The 16,810-nt window shown below is 42.6% G+C and overlaps 1 protein-coding gene across 1 annotated transcript in view; it reads left to right on the forward strand.

Annotated features, from left to right (window-relative positions):
* The first annotated feature begins 850 nt into the window (after positions 1–850).
* Positions 851–16,810, forward strand: part of ano11 (anoctamin 11) — a 21,790-nt gene continuing 5,830 nt past the window's right edge. Inside the window, exons 1-23 of the mRNA XM_023407855.2 lie at positions 851–1,037; positions 3,046–3,165; positions 3,287–3,447; positions 3,899–4,034; positions 4,141–4,334; positions 4,417–4,524; positions 5,719–5,855; positions 5,938–5,995; positions 6,085–6,195; positions 6,283–6,448; positions 7,329–7,419; positions 9,129–9,225; positions 9,326–9,469; positions 10,266–10,403; positions 12,585–12,683; positions 12,859–12,961; positions 13,278–13,389; positions 13,494–13,548; positions 13,647–13,744; positions 15,180–15,316; positions 15,408–15,613; positions 15,720–15,856; positions 16,054–16,144. Coding sequence (XP_023263623.1) covers positions 3,316–3,447; positions 3,899–4,034; positions 4,141–4,334; positions 4,417–4,524; positions 5,719–5,855; positions 5,938–5,995; positions 6,085–6,195; positions 6,283–6,448; positions 7,329–7,419; positions 9,129–9,225; positions 9,326–9,469; positions 10,266–10,403; positions 12,585–12,683; positions 12,859–12,961; positions 13,278–13,389; positions 13,494–13,548; positions 13,647–13,744; positions 15,180–15,316; positions 15,408–15,613; positions 15,720–15,856; positions 16,054–16,144 — 2,550 coding nt within the window. The 5' untranslated portion in view covers positions 851–1,037; positions 3,046–3,165; positions 3,287–3,315. The remainder of the gene's footprint in view (positions 1,038–3,045; positions 3,166–3,286; positions 3,448–3,898; positions 4,035–4,140; positions 4,335–4,416; positions 4,525–5,718; positions 5,856–5,937; positions 5,996–6,084; positions 6,196–6,282; positions 6,449–7,328; positions 7,420–9,128; positions 9,226–9,325; positions 9,470–10,265; positions 10,404–12,584; positions 12,684–12,858; positions 12,962–13,277; positions 13,390–13,493; positions 13,549–13,646; positions 13,745–15,179; positions 15,317–15,407; positions 15,614–15,719; positions 15,857–16,053; positions 16,145–16,810) is intronic.

Genomic DNA, 16,810 nt, shown 5'->3' on the forward strand with positions numbered 1-16,810 from the left:
CTGCATTTCTGTTCCAGGTCAAACCAGTGAAATCCTGTGCGTTGAAAACGTAAGGGCAGTCATGTTAGAGCAGGGATGAAGGATTTGCAGGTAAGAGAGCAGGTGTGTGTTAGGCAGTCTCACTCTATATTGTCCTTTCTGTTGAAATCCAAAGTGTAGGCCACATTAAAAATGATGGTTGTCGGCACAAAAACTGCAAACAAAAAACAACACACTGACTGTGATCTGGCCGTGGGAGTTGGTTGTTGTTGATTGTTGCCCATGACTCAGTAATTACCTTCTTGAATTCCTGATTTCTTCAGCTCTCTCTCTGGCCTGCGCCGCTGTTTTGAAACTGGAACTATGACAACTGGAAAAACCTTGTTTTCCAACTAAATGACTCCATGACACACTGATAATAAGTGAAGTCAAGTATACTCTTCTTTTACAGCAGCAGTGTCTTAGGGAAGGTTGGTCAGTGTTGCAGTTCTCCCCAGTCACCACTAGAGGTCGTAAATGTCTTTTTAAGCCTGTTTTATGTTTGAGTAAAACAAACTAAACATTTTAGGGAAACCTCTCTTCAGCTGTTACAGAGAAATCCCTGTCCACTGCTGCTGCTTTTTATGGCCCCTTAGTTGCAGTGAAAGTTGAATCTTAATGCTGCAGCGCACAGTGGTATTTTACACTGCAGTGTGGTGAAGTTTGGTTTCATCGTGACCGTATCTCTCCACGCACAATAAAGAAATAGTTTCTCTCAGTTTAGTTGGATGTGGAAGCGCCCTGACCTCAACCCCGGCCGACACCTTTGGGATGAACCGGAACGAGCCAGACCTCAACGCCCCCACACCAGTGGCCAGCCTCACTGATTAATACTCCTGTGGCTAAATAAGAGCAAATCCCTTGCAGCAGAGAGAATCTTGTGGAAAGTAATTATGGTCTTTTACAGAACCGCCCTGTTATGTCTTCATGTTAGTCACATTCCCGGTTGCAGCTGTTCGGCACAGTGTCCATCAACCAGCTGTTCATCACTGAGAAGCTCTGCCACAGCATCCAGGAAAGTAAGTGCTTGTTGACAAAAGTATTATGTATTATTGAGACATTCCTTTAAATCCAATGATTCACGTTTTATTTTTGAAATATGGGAAATACAGAAATTAATTAAAAGTTCTTCTAAAATTATTTTCTTAATTTTAATGAAGTTAAACGCAAAGTTTTGAGTTTGCAGCACCTTGTACTTCACAGGTTGAAATTTAAAAAGTTTGGAAACCACTGCCTCTAAACAGCCAGTGAGAGACTTTCCATTTAAAGATAGTTGAGTTAACTCACAGCTGAAGACATGTGGTACCAGCTGTCAAGACAACACGCAACGCATCACCGAGCAGTTTCCGACCACATCCTCTGGTGTTATCGATCATCATCTTGTGGTTTCTAGGACAAACAAGTGGATACCACTAGTGTTGTTCAGATGCATTTTGTTATTTTATTAGCACAATAATGCCACCGTGGGTACGCTTGTGCTGTTTCCATGGTTTCAACCATCCATTAACTCTGCCTGTCTATATTGTGAGAGAGCACGACCTGCGACCGGTGAGGAGCTGAAGGTGCCAGGTTTAATCTGTGTGTAAAACAACATGTGCTGGACTCATCCTCAGGGGGAAAGTAGAATCACAGAATGACTCGGCAAGGGGTGGAAAAAATCGAGCTAAAGGAGAGAGAAACGGTGAGATTGATGAGACGGATGATGATTCACAGGGAACGTTGGGGTAAATTACCTTTTTCTTTAAAAAAAAAAAAAGAAAAACAATAATAATTAAAAACAAAAAACAAGATGAGGACAGTACCAGCTTGTGGCCCTGGAACAACAACATTTCAATTTAACCAAAGCCAGTATTCACGTCATTCACAGAGACACAAGTTCCCCTCCAAAATAAAAGTGGCCCAAGATAAAACTGAATGTGAGGCAGCGCTTAAAAGTGCAGAAACTATAGAGGTAAATTGAACACTAGTCTGACGCCTGTGAAGAACATGTGAAAAGAAAACTGCTGCAACTTCAAGAGAGACATTTGTATAAATGATGGTCAAAATCAAAGCAGTAGAGGCCTAAGATACGGATCTTTAGTCCCTAGCTTGGGTCAAACTCCAATATCCCTGGATCCTACATTTCCCATAATGCAACTCGATGTATCTCACATAGTAAGGCACAGTACCCCTTTAACTCGGCTGCATAATTGATTTTTTTCTCTATGAAAAATGTATTATCAGTTGAGACCGTCGACTGACAGTGAAGAAAGATGTGTTCATGTGCAGTTGGAAAAAGAATTGTTGTTGTGCTGTATTTCAGTTTTAAACATGCCCTGCCCCCCTCATTTACTTTGCAGCGTTTCACTTTCTAATGCAATTTTAATACCTCGCTCTCCATTTGTCTGACACTTTCCCGCTTCCTCCCACTATCTGCCACTTCGTCCTCCTCCTCCTCCTCCTCCTCCTCCTCCTCCTCCTCCTCCTGCTGCTCCTCTTTACTCACCCTTCCATACTCTTCTCACAGACAGCTCTGTTTTGACTGCAGCGATGCAGTCTACTGAAAGAGGAGGAGGGAGGAAAACAAATTATGTCACCTATTGTGCTGATGCTGGTGGAGGCTGTCAAATCAGAGCATCTCTGAGAAACGACCAGAAAAATGTCACGCCTGTGATGTTACACAGCAGATCAGGAAATGAAGCTCATACGGGCGGAGCTTCTCTTCTCTCAATAATTTATGTTAATTGTACGTACATTTCAAAACCAATTAGATGAAACGTGCAGAGCAGCTTGTATGGATGAAGGAATACTCTGTAACATCAAATAGGAGACACCCCCCCACACGTTCTGTCCTGCATAATGAGTGTGTTAGAGAGACCTCCGACTTCACCCTCTCCCATCCACTGCCCCCTGACTGACTGTTGCATTATTTATGAAGTGGGGATGTGCGCTGTGCTGTGCTGTATGTCCTGATGTACATTTCCATTCAAGCAGACAGCGAAGTCTCAGCTGCTGCCTGCATGTTACATCCATTACGGTATTTCACAGCTATTTACCAGGGGAGCAGAGGAGCCTGACGGATGCAGAGATAAAGAGGAGGGAGAGGAAAAGGGAAGCACAGATTGCTGCAAATCCGGCAGCAGTGGCCTCATTCTCACCACAGCAAAGGTACAGTATCAACCTTTTTTATTCTGTCTTCTCAGTCTGTGTCTTCACCTGTCATCTCTGAAATACTTCAGCGATAAGCTACGTGCGAGTGAGCAGCGCAATTTCATGTGAATGTGTCCAGCCTCAGATATTTCAGTCATCCTCCGCATCATGCTGAGGAAGGGCTCGGAGGTGGTGAGGGGTGACAGAGAAGTCCTCCTGGATCTGGACTATGGGGGTGAAGCACAAACCACGGAGAGCTATGGGAGTCTGCACAACGGGGGCTTCATCCCACCGAGATATGTGAGTAAATGCTGCAGTGTTTTCTACTTTTATACAGGAACCAACTAAACTTGGAAAATAACTGAAAATGACTCATTCCTTCACACCTCACTGACCTGTCAGAGATGTTGCAGTGAGACTAGAAGGGTTTTACTCTTCATGTGAAATCCGCAGGCGTACAATATGCTACGAGGTGTAGTGTATCACGAATGTCTTGTGGTAAGACATGACTTTGCTGCGCTCAATCACATTGTAAAAAGCCCAGTTATCATCTTTCTGGACTCATTACTGCAAAGTGGAGGCTTTTATGATGCTGTGTAATGGCACAGGTTTTAACTGTTAACCCTCATCAAAGGGAAATTGACCGTCCACAGACAGAAGAAGTGGTTCACAGGCAGAAAAGAGAGCAGATAATAGTCTTTCACTTGTTTTTAATTAACTTTGATAAGAACTAAACTGTGGATGCTTTCAGCTTTCAGCTGCAGCTGCAGATGACGATGAAGATATGGCTGGTGGTGATGATCCCATTTATATTCACTGTAATACAAAAAGTAACCAGCCCCTTCCACAGCTGGGGAATTACTTCAGAGATGGAAGAACTAAAATTGGTAGGCAGCATCAGCAGTTTGTATTGTATCAGCTGTCACAAGCTTCACTGATGGATGATCAAGTCAGAGCCTCATTCACCCTTTTGGCTCCTTATGGTTGATCCAGACTTTGTACTGGTGTGGGAGGTCCGCTCGAGGAGGAAGCGGCGAGGGAAGGGGACGAGTGAGGCGCCCAGCGAGGAGGGGGGAGCCGTGGCCACCGAGGAGAGCAGCAGGTCCGAGCGGAGGAAAGCACAGTTGGCACAGTGGAGGGAGAAGTTTGTCCAGAATCTGACGAGTGTTGGACTGCTGATGGAGAAGGTGCTAAAGACCAGATTCAAGATTATTCACCTTATTAATAAGCTCGTCATCTACTCATATTTCTGTTCCCTCTTCTCTTTAGGAGGAAACAGCGAATGAAAAGAAAACGATTCACTTTCTGAAACTCAGTGCTCCCTGGGATGTGATGGTGTATTACGCTGAGGAACTCTGTCTGAGAGCTCCGCTGCAGGTGAACACAGCTGTTTCTAATTAAATATTTCTAATTAAAAGTTATAATCCTTAAGATTTTCATTACATCAAACTCCATCTTTGATGCTAATTATGGCTGGATTTGTCCAGTGTATTTTTGTCTCTGGGATCAGCTGATCGCTGCCTCCACAGAATTTATACTAACGACTCCACAGTTTTTGGATGAACTGCCATGAAATCTGGTCCATACATATGACGTTGACTTTTAATCACTTCAGTCCTTGATGTTTCATTTAGTGTGAAAACTTGTGACTGAAAAGCTAAAAGCTCATCAGCCTCAGCTCCACTCTGTGTTTAGTGCTAATCAGCAAATGTTTGCATGCTAATGTGCTAACCGAAGATGTTAAATTACACACATTATAGACAAAGATGTAGATAGTTAGTGTGCTTAAAGTAGTCCAAGGATAAATAGTAGTAGGTGAGTGGGGTCAGTAAGGTCAAGCCCCAGGCTAACTCTATTAATGAGTCTGATGGGTCAATCTGCCAAACATTAGCATGTTAGCATTGTCATTCAGAGGGTTTTTAGAGGGACATTAGGGTTCAACCAGAGCTGCAGGCGTCAGTTTAGGTTCTTCTTATAACACTAAACCCCAGTTTTGGTGTTTGCATGTGCTGGATGTAATGCAGAGGATAAAAGCCTGTGTTTGCTGTCCCCTGTGCTCAATGCATAGACACTAATAACCTTTTTTTTTTTTCGTCATCATCATTTTTTTTTTCACTCAAATCAGATATAAAATCCAAGTCAAAGCACAAACATGAAAATAACAGAGGATGAAAAAGGGATCCCAATACCTGAAACCCTAAAGAAGAAGAAGAAGAACTAAATGGTTCAAAAACGTCTCTCCCATCAGTCCATACATTCATTCAATAGGCAAGATACACAATCAGCAATAACTGGTAAATAGAAAATAAAAGTTCAGTTCCGGCCTTTCAATATATTTTAGTAGCAGCTGCTGCTTTCAGTTCTGTTATCAAGCTCATTCCGCACCTGTGGCGACGACAACTTGAGCATTTAAGTTTACGATTTTACTCTAATTACTAAAGTGCACTTACACTTATCACCAGTAACCACAGGTGTCACCAAATTTAATGAGAGCTTGAGTGTTATCACTTCATAAAGACGACGCTGATGAAATATTGTTGATACTGAATCAGTGTGTGTTTTGTTTTCCAGGCGCAGCCACATCTGGACTTAAACACATCTGCTCAGGTCCTGAGTAGACTATGCATTCCTAATGTAATGACTGAGGCGGTGCCAAACAGGCCTCTGGACTATTACACATGTGCCTTTCGCAAGTCAAAGATGAACAGGTGAGTTCTGGTTGACGTCGGTCCATGACAGAACCAGCTGTCATTGTTCTGCTCTGTGTAAAAGTGAAACTGGCTTTTTCAGATTCCTTGGCTGTGACGAACATGAAACCTACTTCACTAACACACAGAGACACCGTGTCGTGAGTAACAGGACTTCCTTTAACAGTATGCCCGGACGTGTTCAGGGTTTATTGTCTCTGATGGAGCGAGAGTGTGTGTCTTATTTCAGGTGTACGAGATCCTCGCCAGGACGGTTTACGGCAGAAAGAAGAGGGCAGAAGTAGGTGTGGACAGACTGATAAATGAAGGGGCGTACACTGCAGCTTTCCCCCTGCATGAGGTCAGATATTATTTATCTGCTCTTTAATCTCATGTAAGACTTTTCCTTCTCTAATCAGCTGAGTGCTTGTTTTTGTTTTTTTGACAGGGCCCTTTTCAGCTCCCGAAGTTTGAGATCCGTCCTGACGAGCTGAACCAGAGGCAGGTTCTTTACCACTACTGGGCCCGCTGGTGGAGATGGTACAAGTACCAACCACTGGACCACATCAGGGAGTACTTTGGGGAGAAGATTGCACTGTACTTCGCCTGGCTGGGTAAATATAAACTCTCATTTAGACATAATAATTATGGTGCCCATAAGGAGCATTCCGCCCCTTTTGACTTCCTCATGTGGATATAATTTGGTTTAATTTGAAACCGAAGAACACAATCCAAATTTGTAAAAATATTAAAAAAAAAAAAAATATGACAATGAAAAATATTAGATTTTAAGTATTTACACTGTTTTTTTTAGGTGTTTAATAAGTTGAATGGGGAATAAATGACCAATTCGTAAAACGTGTGTTTATCAAGCTCAATTAACTCTGTGTTATCAAGCTATGATTTTAATTTAAATTTATGGACGGTCCCCACACTACACACACACACACACACACACACACACACACTCAAGGCCCACTTACTAACTTTTTCAGGCACTTTCAGTTTTCAGCTGCATCTTAACAGTCTTCATCAGCAGATGGAGTTTTCTCACCTGGAGAAAGCTCAGGTGTAATCATGTGACCTAAGTGTGGAGCTCTGGTCTTTGGTCATGTAATATCGTATACGATGAAGACCGTGCAGTGTGGTCGAAAGGTCTTGAAACCCTAGGAGCTGATGTTAAATGCCATCACAAATCTGTAGTAAATTAAGAATCAATTTCAACATGTTTTTTTTCTTTCCCTCTGATAATGTTTTACTTTTTCCAGTATTTCTTTCATATTCTTTATTTTCTCACTTTCGTCACATTTAAAAACAAACGTTTGTCAATAAGAAACTAACACCACCGTCCTCAGCATGAGACACGCTTTCTGTGATCCCAACCGAACCTCCTCATCCAGGACATTCCAGCATTAAACAGCAGTGTAGCAGTCAGTGTAATTGCGCATGCATCAACAGAGAGCTGCAGCCTAATGGAGCTTTATGTCTCTGCAGGTTTCTACACAGCGTGGCTGCTGCCGGCGGCTGTGGTGGGAACCCTGGTCTTTGTGTCTGGAGTCATGTCCATGCATACCAACGCACCAGCGTGAGTCCACACGCTGCACACAACATACAGCCTTTATTGCATAACACACGAAGCGATTGAGCATTACACACACACACTTAAAACACGGTTCATCAAGTGTCAGGTATTATTTAGCTGATGGTTCAAGGTGTGTTGGTCTCATCTTAAAGGGAACTCAATTTTACTCATTCACAGGGCGCCCTGTTTGTTTAGGTGTTAAGACGGTTGAACCATAACTCCCCTGGTTCGAGTCCAGCATGGGATCTTTGTTGCATGTCGTTCCCCATGTGTGTCTCTCCTCACTTCCTGTCATCTCGCTCTCATCAGCTCCGTAATCAACACATAAAATGCTTGAAAAATACCTGAAGAAGCAGTTTTTTTCATGTGGACTAACCCCTCGACGCTGCAGCTCTGATGAGAACACACGCAGTTAGAATTCACGGTGTAATAATCTTGAATTTCTATCGGTACCAAAACAAACAAGAAGCCGCTCGAGCTGTGTCTCTCTCCTTCTCCTTGCAGTTATTATCTAATGTTTTCTAATTAAAATCTGACTTCATAAACAATAAAACACACCGTGACTCAGTTCCATACAGTCAGAGGTTTTGCTCCCACATCGTTTACTTGGTGTGACTGTACAGTGATGGTAACTGACTTCACTGTGCCAGTTTCTCGTCTTTGTAATTCTTCGCTTCTCGTGCTTCTGTAAAGAAGACAGCGTGATTCTACAGTCTGTTCAGTGGTGGAAACAACAACTGGTTACAGCGACTTCCCTCCGTCTTCCATCGACAGTGAGGTTGTCAGATTTGGTACCTGCACAGACACTTACAACAAACAGATCGTGACCGGCATCCGGCAGCGTAGCCGCAGCACAGCTCTGAGCTTAACACGCCGTCATGAGATTAGTATCGATCTACTCATCTCACTCTCAGAAGGAAAGGAAATAAGCTTGTTTCCCAAAATGTTTAACGGTTCCTTTGAGCAATGCCAAGAATTAAAACTTCACTTTCTCCCAAATTATCTTAAACAAGCACATTTTCATACACATGAAAGCGCAGTCTGTTCTGCCTAAAGATAAAAAAAATAACATAATTCTACAGTTCACAAGGGGAAAGTCTGTGCCCAATTTATTATACATGATTTATAACAGTGGGGTTCTGCTCTTTCTACACAGCACTGTGGAATCACTTCTTCATCCCACCATGAAGTCCAGAGGGAGTTTAGACAGAGTGGGAGACGAGTCAATAACCGAGGAAGGAAGACAGTCAAATGTCTCAGATTCACGAGGTTCATTAGTTCACACTGTAGATTAAAGCCATTGATTAGTGCAGAATGGATGGAGAGCAGTTTCCAGCAGCAATAAACTGCAGCCGTCATGTGATAATTAGTGCAGAATAATCCCCTCATTACAAAAATAAGGAAGAGGAAACGTCTCTCAGTCATTTATCCCATGTATAGTCATGTTTCAGTAATTCACTGAATAACTCTAATAAGTGGAGGTGCAGTTGCTCTATTCCCCGGCAGCAAGTAACTGATTCCAACACCTTTCATCTGTGTTACTCCCTCACTCTTCCTGGACTCAATGCACCCTGAGTTTGTGTGCATCACAGCTGATCCATCCCGTCCCCGAGCTCTTATGTTAATGATTATGAGTAGACGTGATTAAAGGGCCAGATCAAAACTTGTTTTTCTCAGTTTTAACTGATCTGTGTCTGTGTGTCTGTCAACAGGAAAGAAATCTGCACCAGCGGCGCCTCTTACCTGATGTGTCCTCTCTGTAACACATGCAAGGCCTGGAACATGTCTGAGATCTGCACCATGGCTCAGGTACACAGCTGTAAACAAGCTGGATTATAATCACAGCGCAAACAGACTCAGAGGTGATGTTTGTCTCTGAATGTTTGCACCGAATCTCTCTGCGTTGCAGTTGGGATACCTGTTCGACCACCCAGGTACAGTCTTCTTCAGTGTGTTCATGTCCTTCTGGGCCGTGACCTTCCTGGAGTACTGGAAGAGAAAGATGGCCACCCTGGCTCATCACTGGGACTGCATGGACTTCCACGAAGAAGAGGTCTCATAATCCTTCCTGTTCTGCTTGATTTTTCAGGATGAGTATGAATGCACTGGTCTCACACACTTTTCTTAGGTACGTCACGATTAAGTGACTAACAAACACAACATTCTCGTGGACGCGATATCTCAGTAACGCCTTGAAGGAACTGGTACTTGGACTCAAGGATGAGCTGATTAGATTGTGGTGGTCAAAGGTCAAAGGTCACTGTGACCTCACAAACACATTTTTTGGCCATAAGTCACAAATTAATTGCATAATTATGACACAATTTAACTCAAATGTCTGTAAAGATAGGATTAAGTGATGACCTTTTATATCCAAATGGTCAAAGGTCGACTTCACTGTGACATCATAATGTTCTGCAAAAACACTTGTTGCCATGGCTCAACACTGTAACTCAGGAAGGAGAGACTGTGGCCGTGTTTCCTGTCACTTGGCTGATTGGTGGAGGAAACAACCACGAGGCGGGGATTCTAGTTTCCTGTTGAGTGTTTTGTTTTAATTACTAAGACAGGCAAATAAACTTGAAGATAAAATGCTTGACATTAGATAAAGTGTAGGTGATGTTGGCCTGATGGAGAAAACAGGATGTTGTAAATCAAGATTATAGATTATATTACCTCTGGAATAAAACCTAAAACATAAACCTCTTTTGCAAAGTGATTTTTAGAGTTTAGTTGTGAGACAAATACCACACCAAGCTAATTTTCCATGGTACATAGACTGGACTGCTCTCAGCACACCGGTAAAGAGTGAGTCCACCGAGGCTGACGTCATCTCTGTGTTCCCTCAGGAACGTCCTCGGCCAGAGTTCGCAGCCATGGCCCCAACGATGGAGCAGAATCCAGTGACCGGGGTCAAAGAGCCCTACTTCCCTGAGAAGACCAGGCTGTCCCGCATGTTCACCGGCTCCATGGTCATCATCATGATGGTGAGACAATGTTTAAAAATGTTTTAGAGAGAAGCTGTTGAGCTGTCTCTGAGTTCCAGGTGTCTCTTTGACTTGTGTAACCTGTAACCTTTTTATTGCAGGAATAGATCAATATTATTTACAATTGTGGCGACTCAATGTCACTTACTTCTAATCTAATGAAACTCATTCTTCACATATCATGATGTGAATCTAATGCGACATCCTGATCAGCTTCCACACACGTATGAACAGACCTGCTCCCCTTTTCTTATATTCTTCAGTGAAGAGTCTCAGTGTCTTTTGAGCTTTTACTCTTGAGATCCTGAAGAGAAAGAGAGGTGGAGTTTACACCTGTGTGCTGTTCCACCTACAGTGGTAACTGAACCCCTGTTCTAATAATGAATCCAGGTCATTTGCCCACAGGGTTAGATTCGATCTGATAATCTCGGCCATACACTGGATTAACTTCTTCTTGGACAGGGACCCGAGGATCAGCTTTCCTCCAGCCCTTCTCTGACAATAGTGACAAAGGTGGAAAATTGAAAATGCTGCCATGGCACCAACACACATGATGTGTAAAGGCTAACTGCACAGAACAGTATCTGTGACCAGTGATCTAGAAATCGATCCGAGAAGAGTGACTGAGGCTGAAGCCAGTCAGTCAGGAAGCTTATTTTTAACGAGGCAAGCAGCTGTTTCCTGCTGAAATGAACAAAATTAGTCTTTAATTGTTTTACAATATACAGTCTAATTAATACCATTTATATCTATCTATGCAAAACAATTTCTTTTCCCAGTTCAGAAACTCTGAGAACTGGTTCGTTGTGGATTGGCCTTGGAAACATAAGAAACATTTTGCTAATGAGGGTTTCTCAATCACAGAATCAGTTGAACTCAGTGGCGTTCGTTGACTTTTACAGATGGGGAAGCAGAACCAAGCAGCCAACTCTCTTTCTCGCTCGCTACGCCCACAACCTGCGTACTGATCTATTCCTGAAAGGAGCTGCTCTACTCCTGTAACATTATTCTGTCTCAGACCTACTGCAGATCTCACACGGATGATAAATCGGTGTAATCTGTTCGTTTACTTGCTACTGTTTAGTTTAGTTTCCACACACGTCTACCTATAATGCTGAAATATCATTACTGATCTCAGAACGGTAGAAGCTGAGTCCAAGCTCACCTTGGTCATAGCTATTCAACGGGACACAGTCACACCCATGAAAATGACAGAAACGATAGATACAACAGCTGGAAGTCAGGCTAGCTTCAGGGACAATACCCTGCTGCCACAACAGGGGGCGGGAAATTACATGATGAATGCAAACAGGCAACATCCTTAAAGGGACAGATCGCTGTTCTGGGATCAGAAGTAAAGAGAGGTATCACTTCTACTTCAGTATCGTTCTAATTGATGTCTATTTTTAGCTTTAACTGGGCAAATACTGCCAACCTTGCACCCACTGATTTAAATGCAAGTGAATTTGTGTAAATCTGCTGGTCTGGTGTGTTTCTGTGTTTCTTTGCTGCTAAACAGAATCTGTTATCAGTCAAACACAGACAACAAACATGGACATCACGAAAAAGATGATATGTATTTTATTTTATTTTATTTTATTCTGGCTGATGTCCATGGAGAAGATATCTTATCAGTACTTCCTACGAGACCTCTGATTGGCTATCACCTGACACTGTGGTGATGAAACTGAATCAGTGTAGTAACGAATGACAAGCTTCTTCTGAACATCATGAGGAACTGCTTCATCTCTGTGTTATTTCCGTGGTATTTTTTACATTTTTTTTTTTGGTATTTTTTTATTTCTTTGGTATTTTTTAATTTGTTTGTTTTTATGTTTTTTGTTTTTTTTTAAATATTTTTTGGTATTTTTTATGTTTCTTTGGTTTTTTTATTTTTTGGGGGGATTTTTTTTAAATTTTGGGGTTTTTTGGGTTTTTTTTGGTTTTTTTGGGGGGGGGATTTTTATATTCTTTGGTATTTTTTATTTCTCTGATATTTTTAAAAAAAATTGGTATTTATATATATATATATATATATATATATTTATATATACATTTTTTTTTATTTGTTTGTTTGTTTTCTTTGGTATTTTTTTTATGTCTTGGGTATTTTTTATTTTATTTGTTTGGTATTTTTTTTACTTTTCCTTTGACCAAACATCCCTGCGTCTTCCCTCTCAGCTCTGTGTGGTGATGATCTTCCTGGTGACGGTGGTCATGTGCCGCGGTATCATCAGCGTGATGATGTTTCATACCGGGAGCCCCGTCCTGCGAACAGAGGTATATCAGAGCTGCACAGGGTGTCTACGGAGGATGTGTGCATTTCATTTGTTCTTGTAATAACTACATTAATAGACTTTACTGTAAGTCTGTGTGTGAAGTACAGCCCAGCATCCTTTGAGTATGTGTGTGTTTATTTGTGTACATTTATACATGTGTGTGACTTCCTCATCAGGCAGGGACCATCGCCAACATCTCCAGCAGTATTGTAAATCTGGGCCTCATCCTGTTGATGGGCCGGGTCTACACTGCATTAGCTGAGCAGCTCACTAAATGGGGTAAGAATCAATACAGCTCTCCAACACCTCAAACCTCAGTACTGTATATTGATATTTGGATCTGCTCTGACTAAAGACACAGAGGAGACCACGTTTTGTATTTGATCCCATCATCTGGGGTAAAAATAGTCTCTCACTAAAGGCAATAAAAACACATGTGCAGAGTGTCACACAGCGCTGGGTACATGTGACACACTACACTGTCTTTGTTGCTGTGTTTTTGACATCTCACAGCAGCCACATGTGTCAAACGGTAAAATTATTATCAAGGGTTTTATGTCTTTAATGGTGTGTGTCTTTGTTTTCTTTGTGGCAGAGATGCACAGAACACAAACCCAGTACGACAACGCCTTCATCTTCAAGGTGTTCATCTTCCAGTTTGTCAACTTCTACTCTTCTCCTTTCTACGTGGCTTTCTTTAAAGGAAGGTGAGACACGAGTATCGACAGACACAGAAATGATTCAGATAGTAAGATCATTTTGTCACACTCACCAATAAGATTTTAAATGTCTTTCTTATCCATGTGTTCAGGTTTGTGGGTTATCCCACCAACTATGGGACCTTGTTTGGGATGAGAAATGAAGATGTGAGTTCCTGCCTCTGCTTTTAGATAATATATAATTAACCTGCAGGAAGATTTTACGGATCCTGCTCCGTGTGTTTCTGTGTGTTTTCATATTGCAGTGTGGTCCTGGTGGTTGTCTCATCGAACTGGCCGAACAACTCTTCATCATCATGGTGGGAAAGCAACTCATCAACAACATTCAGGAGTTCATTATCCCGTATGTTTCCGTTTGACTGGGCGTTTCCATTAGATCAGATGTCCATTAGTCTACTGCAAATATTATGTTGTCTATTTCCAACACAGCTTTCCCCTGCTGTTACTGATCAGTCTGAAGGGATCAGACCTTTTTAAACTTAGAATTAGAATAATATCACTGTGTCTTAAATATAACAGATAGTCAGACTTCTTCAGTCTAAATTCCTCCGTTGCACAAAGCAGTTAAGTTCTTGACCATCTAAATCTGGACGGTGGTACAGTGAATTCTGGGTAAATTAAGACTTTTTTCAAATAAAAAATAAAAAATGGCCGACCGCAGAGCTCCATTTACTCCAACAGAAAATGTTCAAATGGCATTTTACTACTTACTGGCAAACCACAAATTATGAGACACACAGATCACACCCAGTCTGATATTGCATAATTACTTATTATTATTATAATTACTTCTTGTTAGTATTACTACTTTTTTTTCTTTTAGCGCTCCCTGTAAGGCATTATGGGTAGTCATCTTGTATTGGGATATGATGTGTTGTACATGAGCAGGGGGAAAACACAGCAGTGTATACTGTATTTAATGTCCCACATAGTGAGGTCTAAAGTGCAGCTGCTGTTAGACTGATTAAATGATGGATTGGAGCTGAGTGCGTGAGTCGGCAGTCAGGTTGAGTCTGCTCGTCCAAGTGGTTTTCACTTTTCTTTTTTCTAAACTGTAGCTGCATCCAAATTTAGGACCCAAATCCCTTGAGGAACACGGCCCACAGGGTTTATCCTGTCGTCTACCCGCTGGTTTAATCTAACTCTGACATTGGCGGGGCTTCCTTCGGGCGGCGGCGTCTTCGTCTTTGGATCAACACGCTTGTTCCAGTTGTCGTTTCTTGTTGATATCTGAGAGGATGGCTGCCACTGAGTAGATGAAGGGGGGAGCAATGTTTAAATGAAACCTGTTGAACACTCGATCAGTTTTAACTGCTTTGACCTGCGACAGCTCGACACGGAGGACCGGGTGTGGTGTCTCTCGTTTGTTTCTCCTGGGGATTGCTGATTATCGGCAGAAGCTTGTGCCGTTGTCTCAAAAAACGTTTGACATGTGCGGTGGGTTTTGAGGCAGATTTGTGTCACAGCAAAACGAGAATGAGCTGCTGAGATGACAAAAAAAGAAAAGCCATAATAAGAGAAATCCGCAGCTACTTTTGAAGGATTCAGTCTGAGGGACGTGTTGCTATGACAACTGCTGCAAATGAATCCAGCTCCGAACAAATGAAAACCCCATGCTCATGACAGTTTTAAATCCTGGTTCGCAACAGAAGACAACTGTGTGAAATAAATGATAAACGTAAAAAATACACACATTCAGTCAGAATCAAATGAAACACCGGAATCTGTTGAGAGCCTGACCTCTGACCTCTGACCTACCTGTTTCTCCGCTCGGACAGGAAAGTGAAGGCCTGGCGCCAGAAGAGAACTCTGGCCAAGGTGCTGGGGGACAAGGCGTCCCGGGAGCCTCGGCGGTGGGAGGAAGACTACCAGCTGGTGGAATGTGAAGGCCTCTTTGAGGAGTATCTGGAGATGGGTGAGCGTCTGGAACTGGATTTATGAGGCACGTGACGACGTCAGTGCATGTTCAAGTTGTTGTAATTAAAACAAACCCTCTTGTGCTGCAGTGCTCCAGTTCGGGTTCATCACCATCTTCGTGGCGGCGTTCCCCCTCGCCCCACTCTTCGCCCTCCTCAACAACTGGGTGGAAATCCGTCTGGACGCCCACAAGTTTGTGTGCGAGTACCGGAGGCCGGTGGCCGAGCGCGCCCAGAACATCGGAGTCTGGTTCAACATACTGGAAGCCCTGTCGCACCTGTCCGTCATCGCCAATGTGAGTCGAGTCGACTGATAACGACATCATCGCGGGTCGCCGTCGTTATCACGAGCGTCACGGTGACGGCTTCTTTACTCTAACACTGTATTTGATCTTTCCACAGGCTTTTCTGATCGCGTTCACGTCTGATTTTTTACCTCGACTGCTCTACCAGTACAAGTTCGATAATGACCTCAACGGATACGTCAACTTTACCTTGGCCCATGCCCCCCTTAACTACACCGAGTACCCCATGTGCAGGTACGCTGTACGCTGCATGTATGTAATCTGAGACTCATCGTCTCCTGTCAGGGTTTCACTTCTCTACCCTGTTGACTTCAGATCATAGACTTGACCAACAGAGGGTGGTGTGACTGGTGTTTGTTCTGTTGTATATCACACACACATCACAGCCATTACACACTTATTGTTATGCAGTAACTGTTCTTTTATTTCAGATATAAAGCTTACAGAGACAACAATGGAAACTACACACTGTTCTACTGGGAGCTCCTTGCTGTCAGACTCGGCTTCATCATTGCCTTTGAGGTACGAAGGAGCTGTTTTCTCTCTGTTTGTTATATTTTGCCCGTTTCAGTGAATTTAATTCCAACATTTTATTCATTTTTATCTTTCACCCACTTTTCTATGGCCAGTTGTGCCTCTGTTGTCAGGTGCATACTTGAACTTCTGGTTATTTAACCCTCTCTCAGTGTCTGTTTCAGTCAGTGCGATGTTTGTCCAAATCACTCTTTCATATTCTGTTATTTCATAGTTGACATGCACCATATTACCTAAGATACTTCCTCTGTTTTCCTTTTTGCTTCATCTTCCCCTCAAACTTAAAACGGTCTCCCTCCAGTTTTCACCTTCCATCTGCCCTCCCTCTTTGTTTACACTGACATGTCTGCTGTCTAGCTGACACCGTCATTCGAGATGCATGAGTAGAATAAACTTAAATTCATACGCATTCGCTGCAAATTCCACACAACCAGACCTAAGAAGGACAAGTATTTCTCCTCCAACCACTGAACAAATGTACGAGAAAACTGTCAGAATATCTCAGAACGGGACAGTTTGAAATCAATTATATCATCCAGGGGATTGGGAAATATCACAAAATGATGTGAGATTATCAGAAAAGTAATTAAACCTGGGAATCATTCAGTAGTGGCGATTTCAGCCACATCTTCTGGTCCTCATCAGCAGATGGAG

Source organism: Seriola lalandi, unplaced genomic scaffold, assembly GCF_002814215.2.
Source record: "Seriola lalandi dorsalis isolate HSWRI2012SDOR001 ecotype SW California unplaced genomic scaffold, Sedor1 jcf7180002054349, whole genome shotgun sequence".
Classification (NCBI taxonomy): Eukaryota; Metazoa; Chordata; class Actinopteri; order Carangiformes; family Carangidae; genus Seriola; species Seriola lalandi.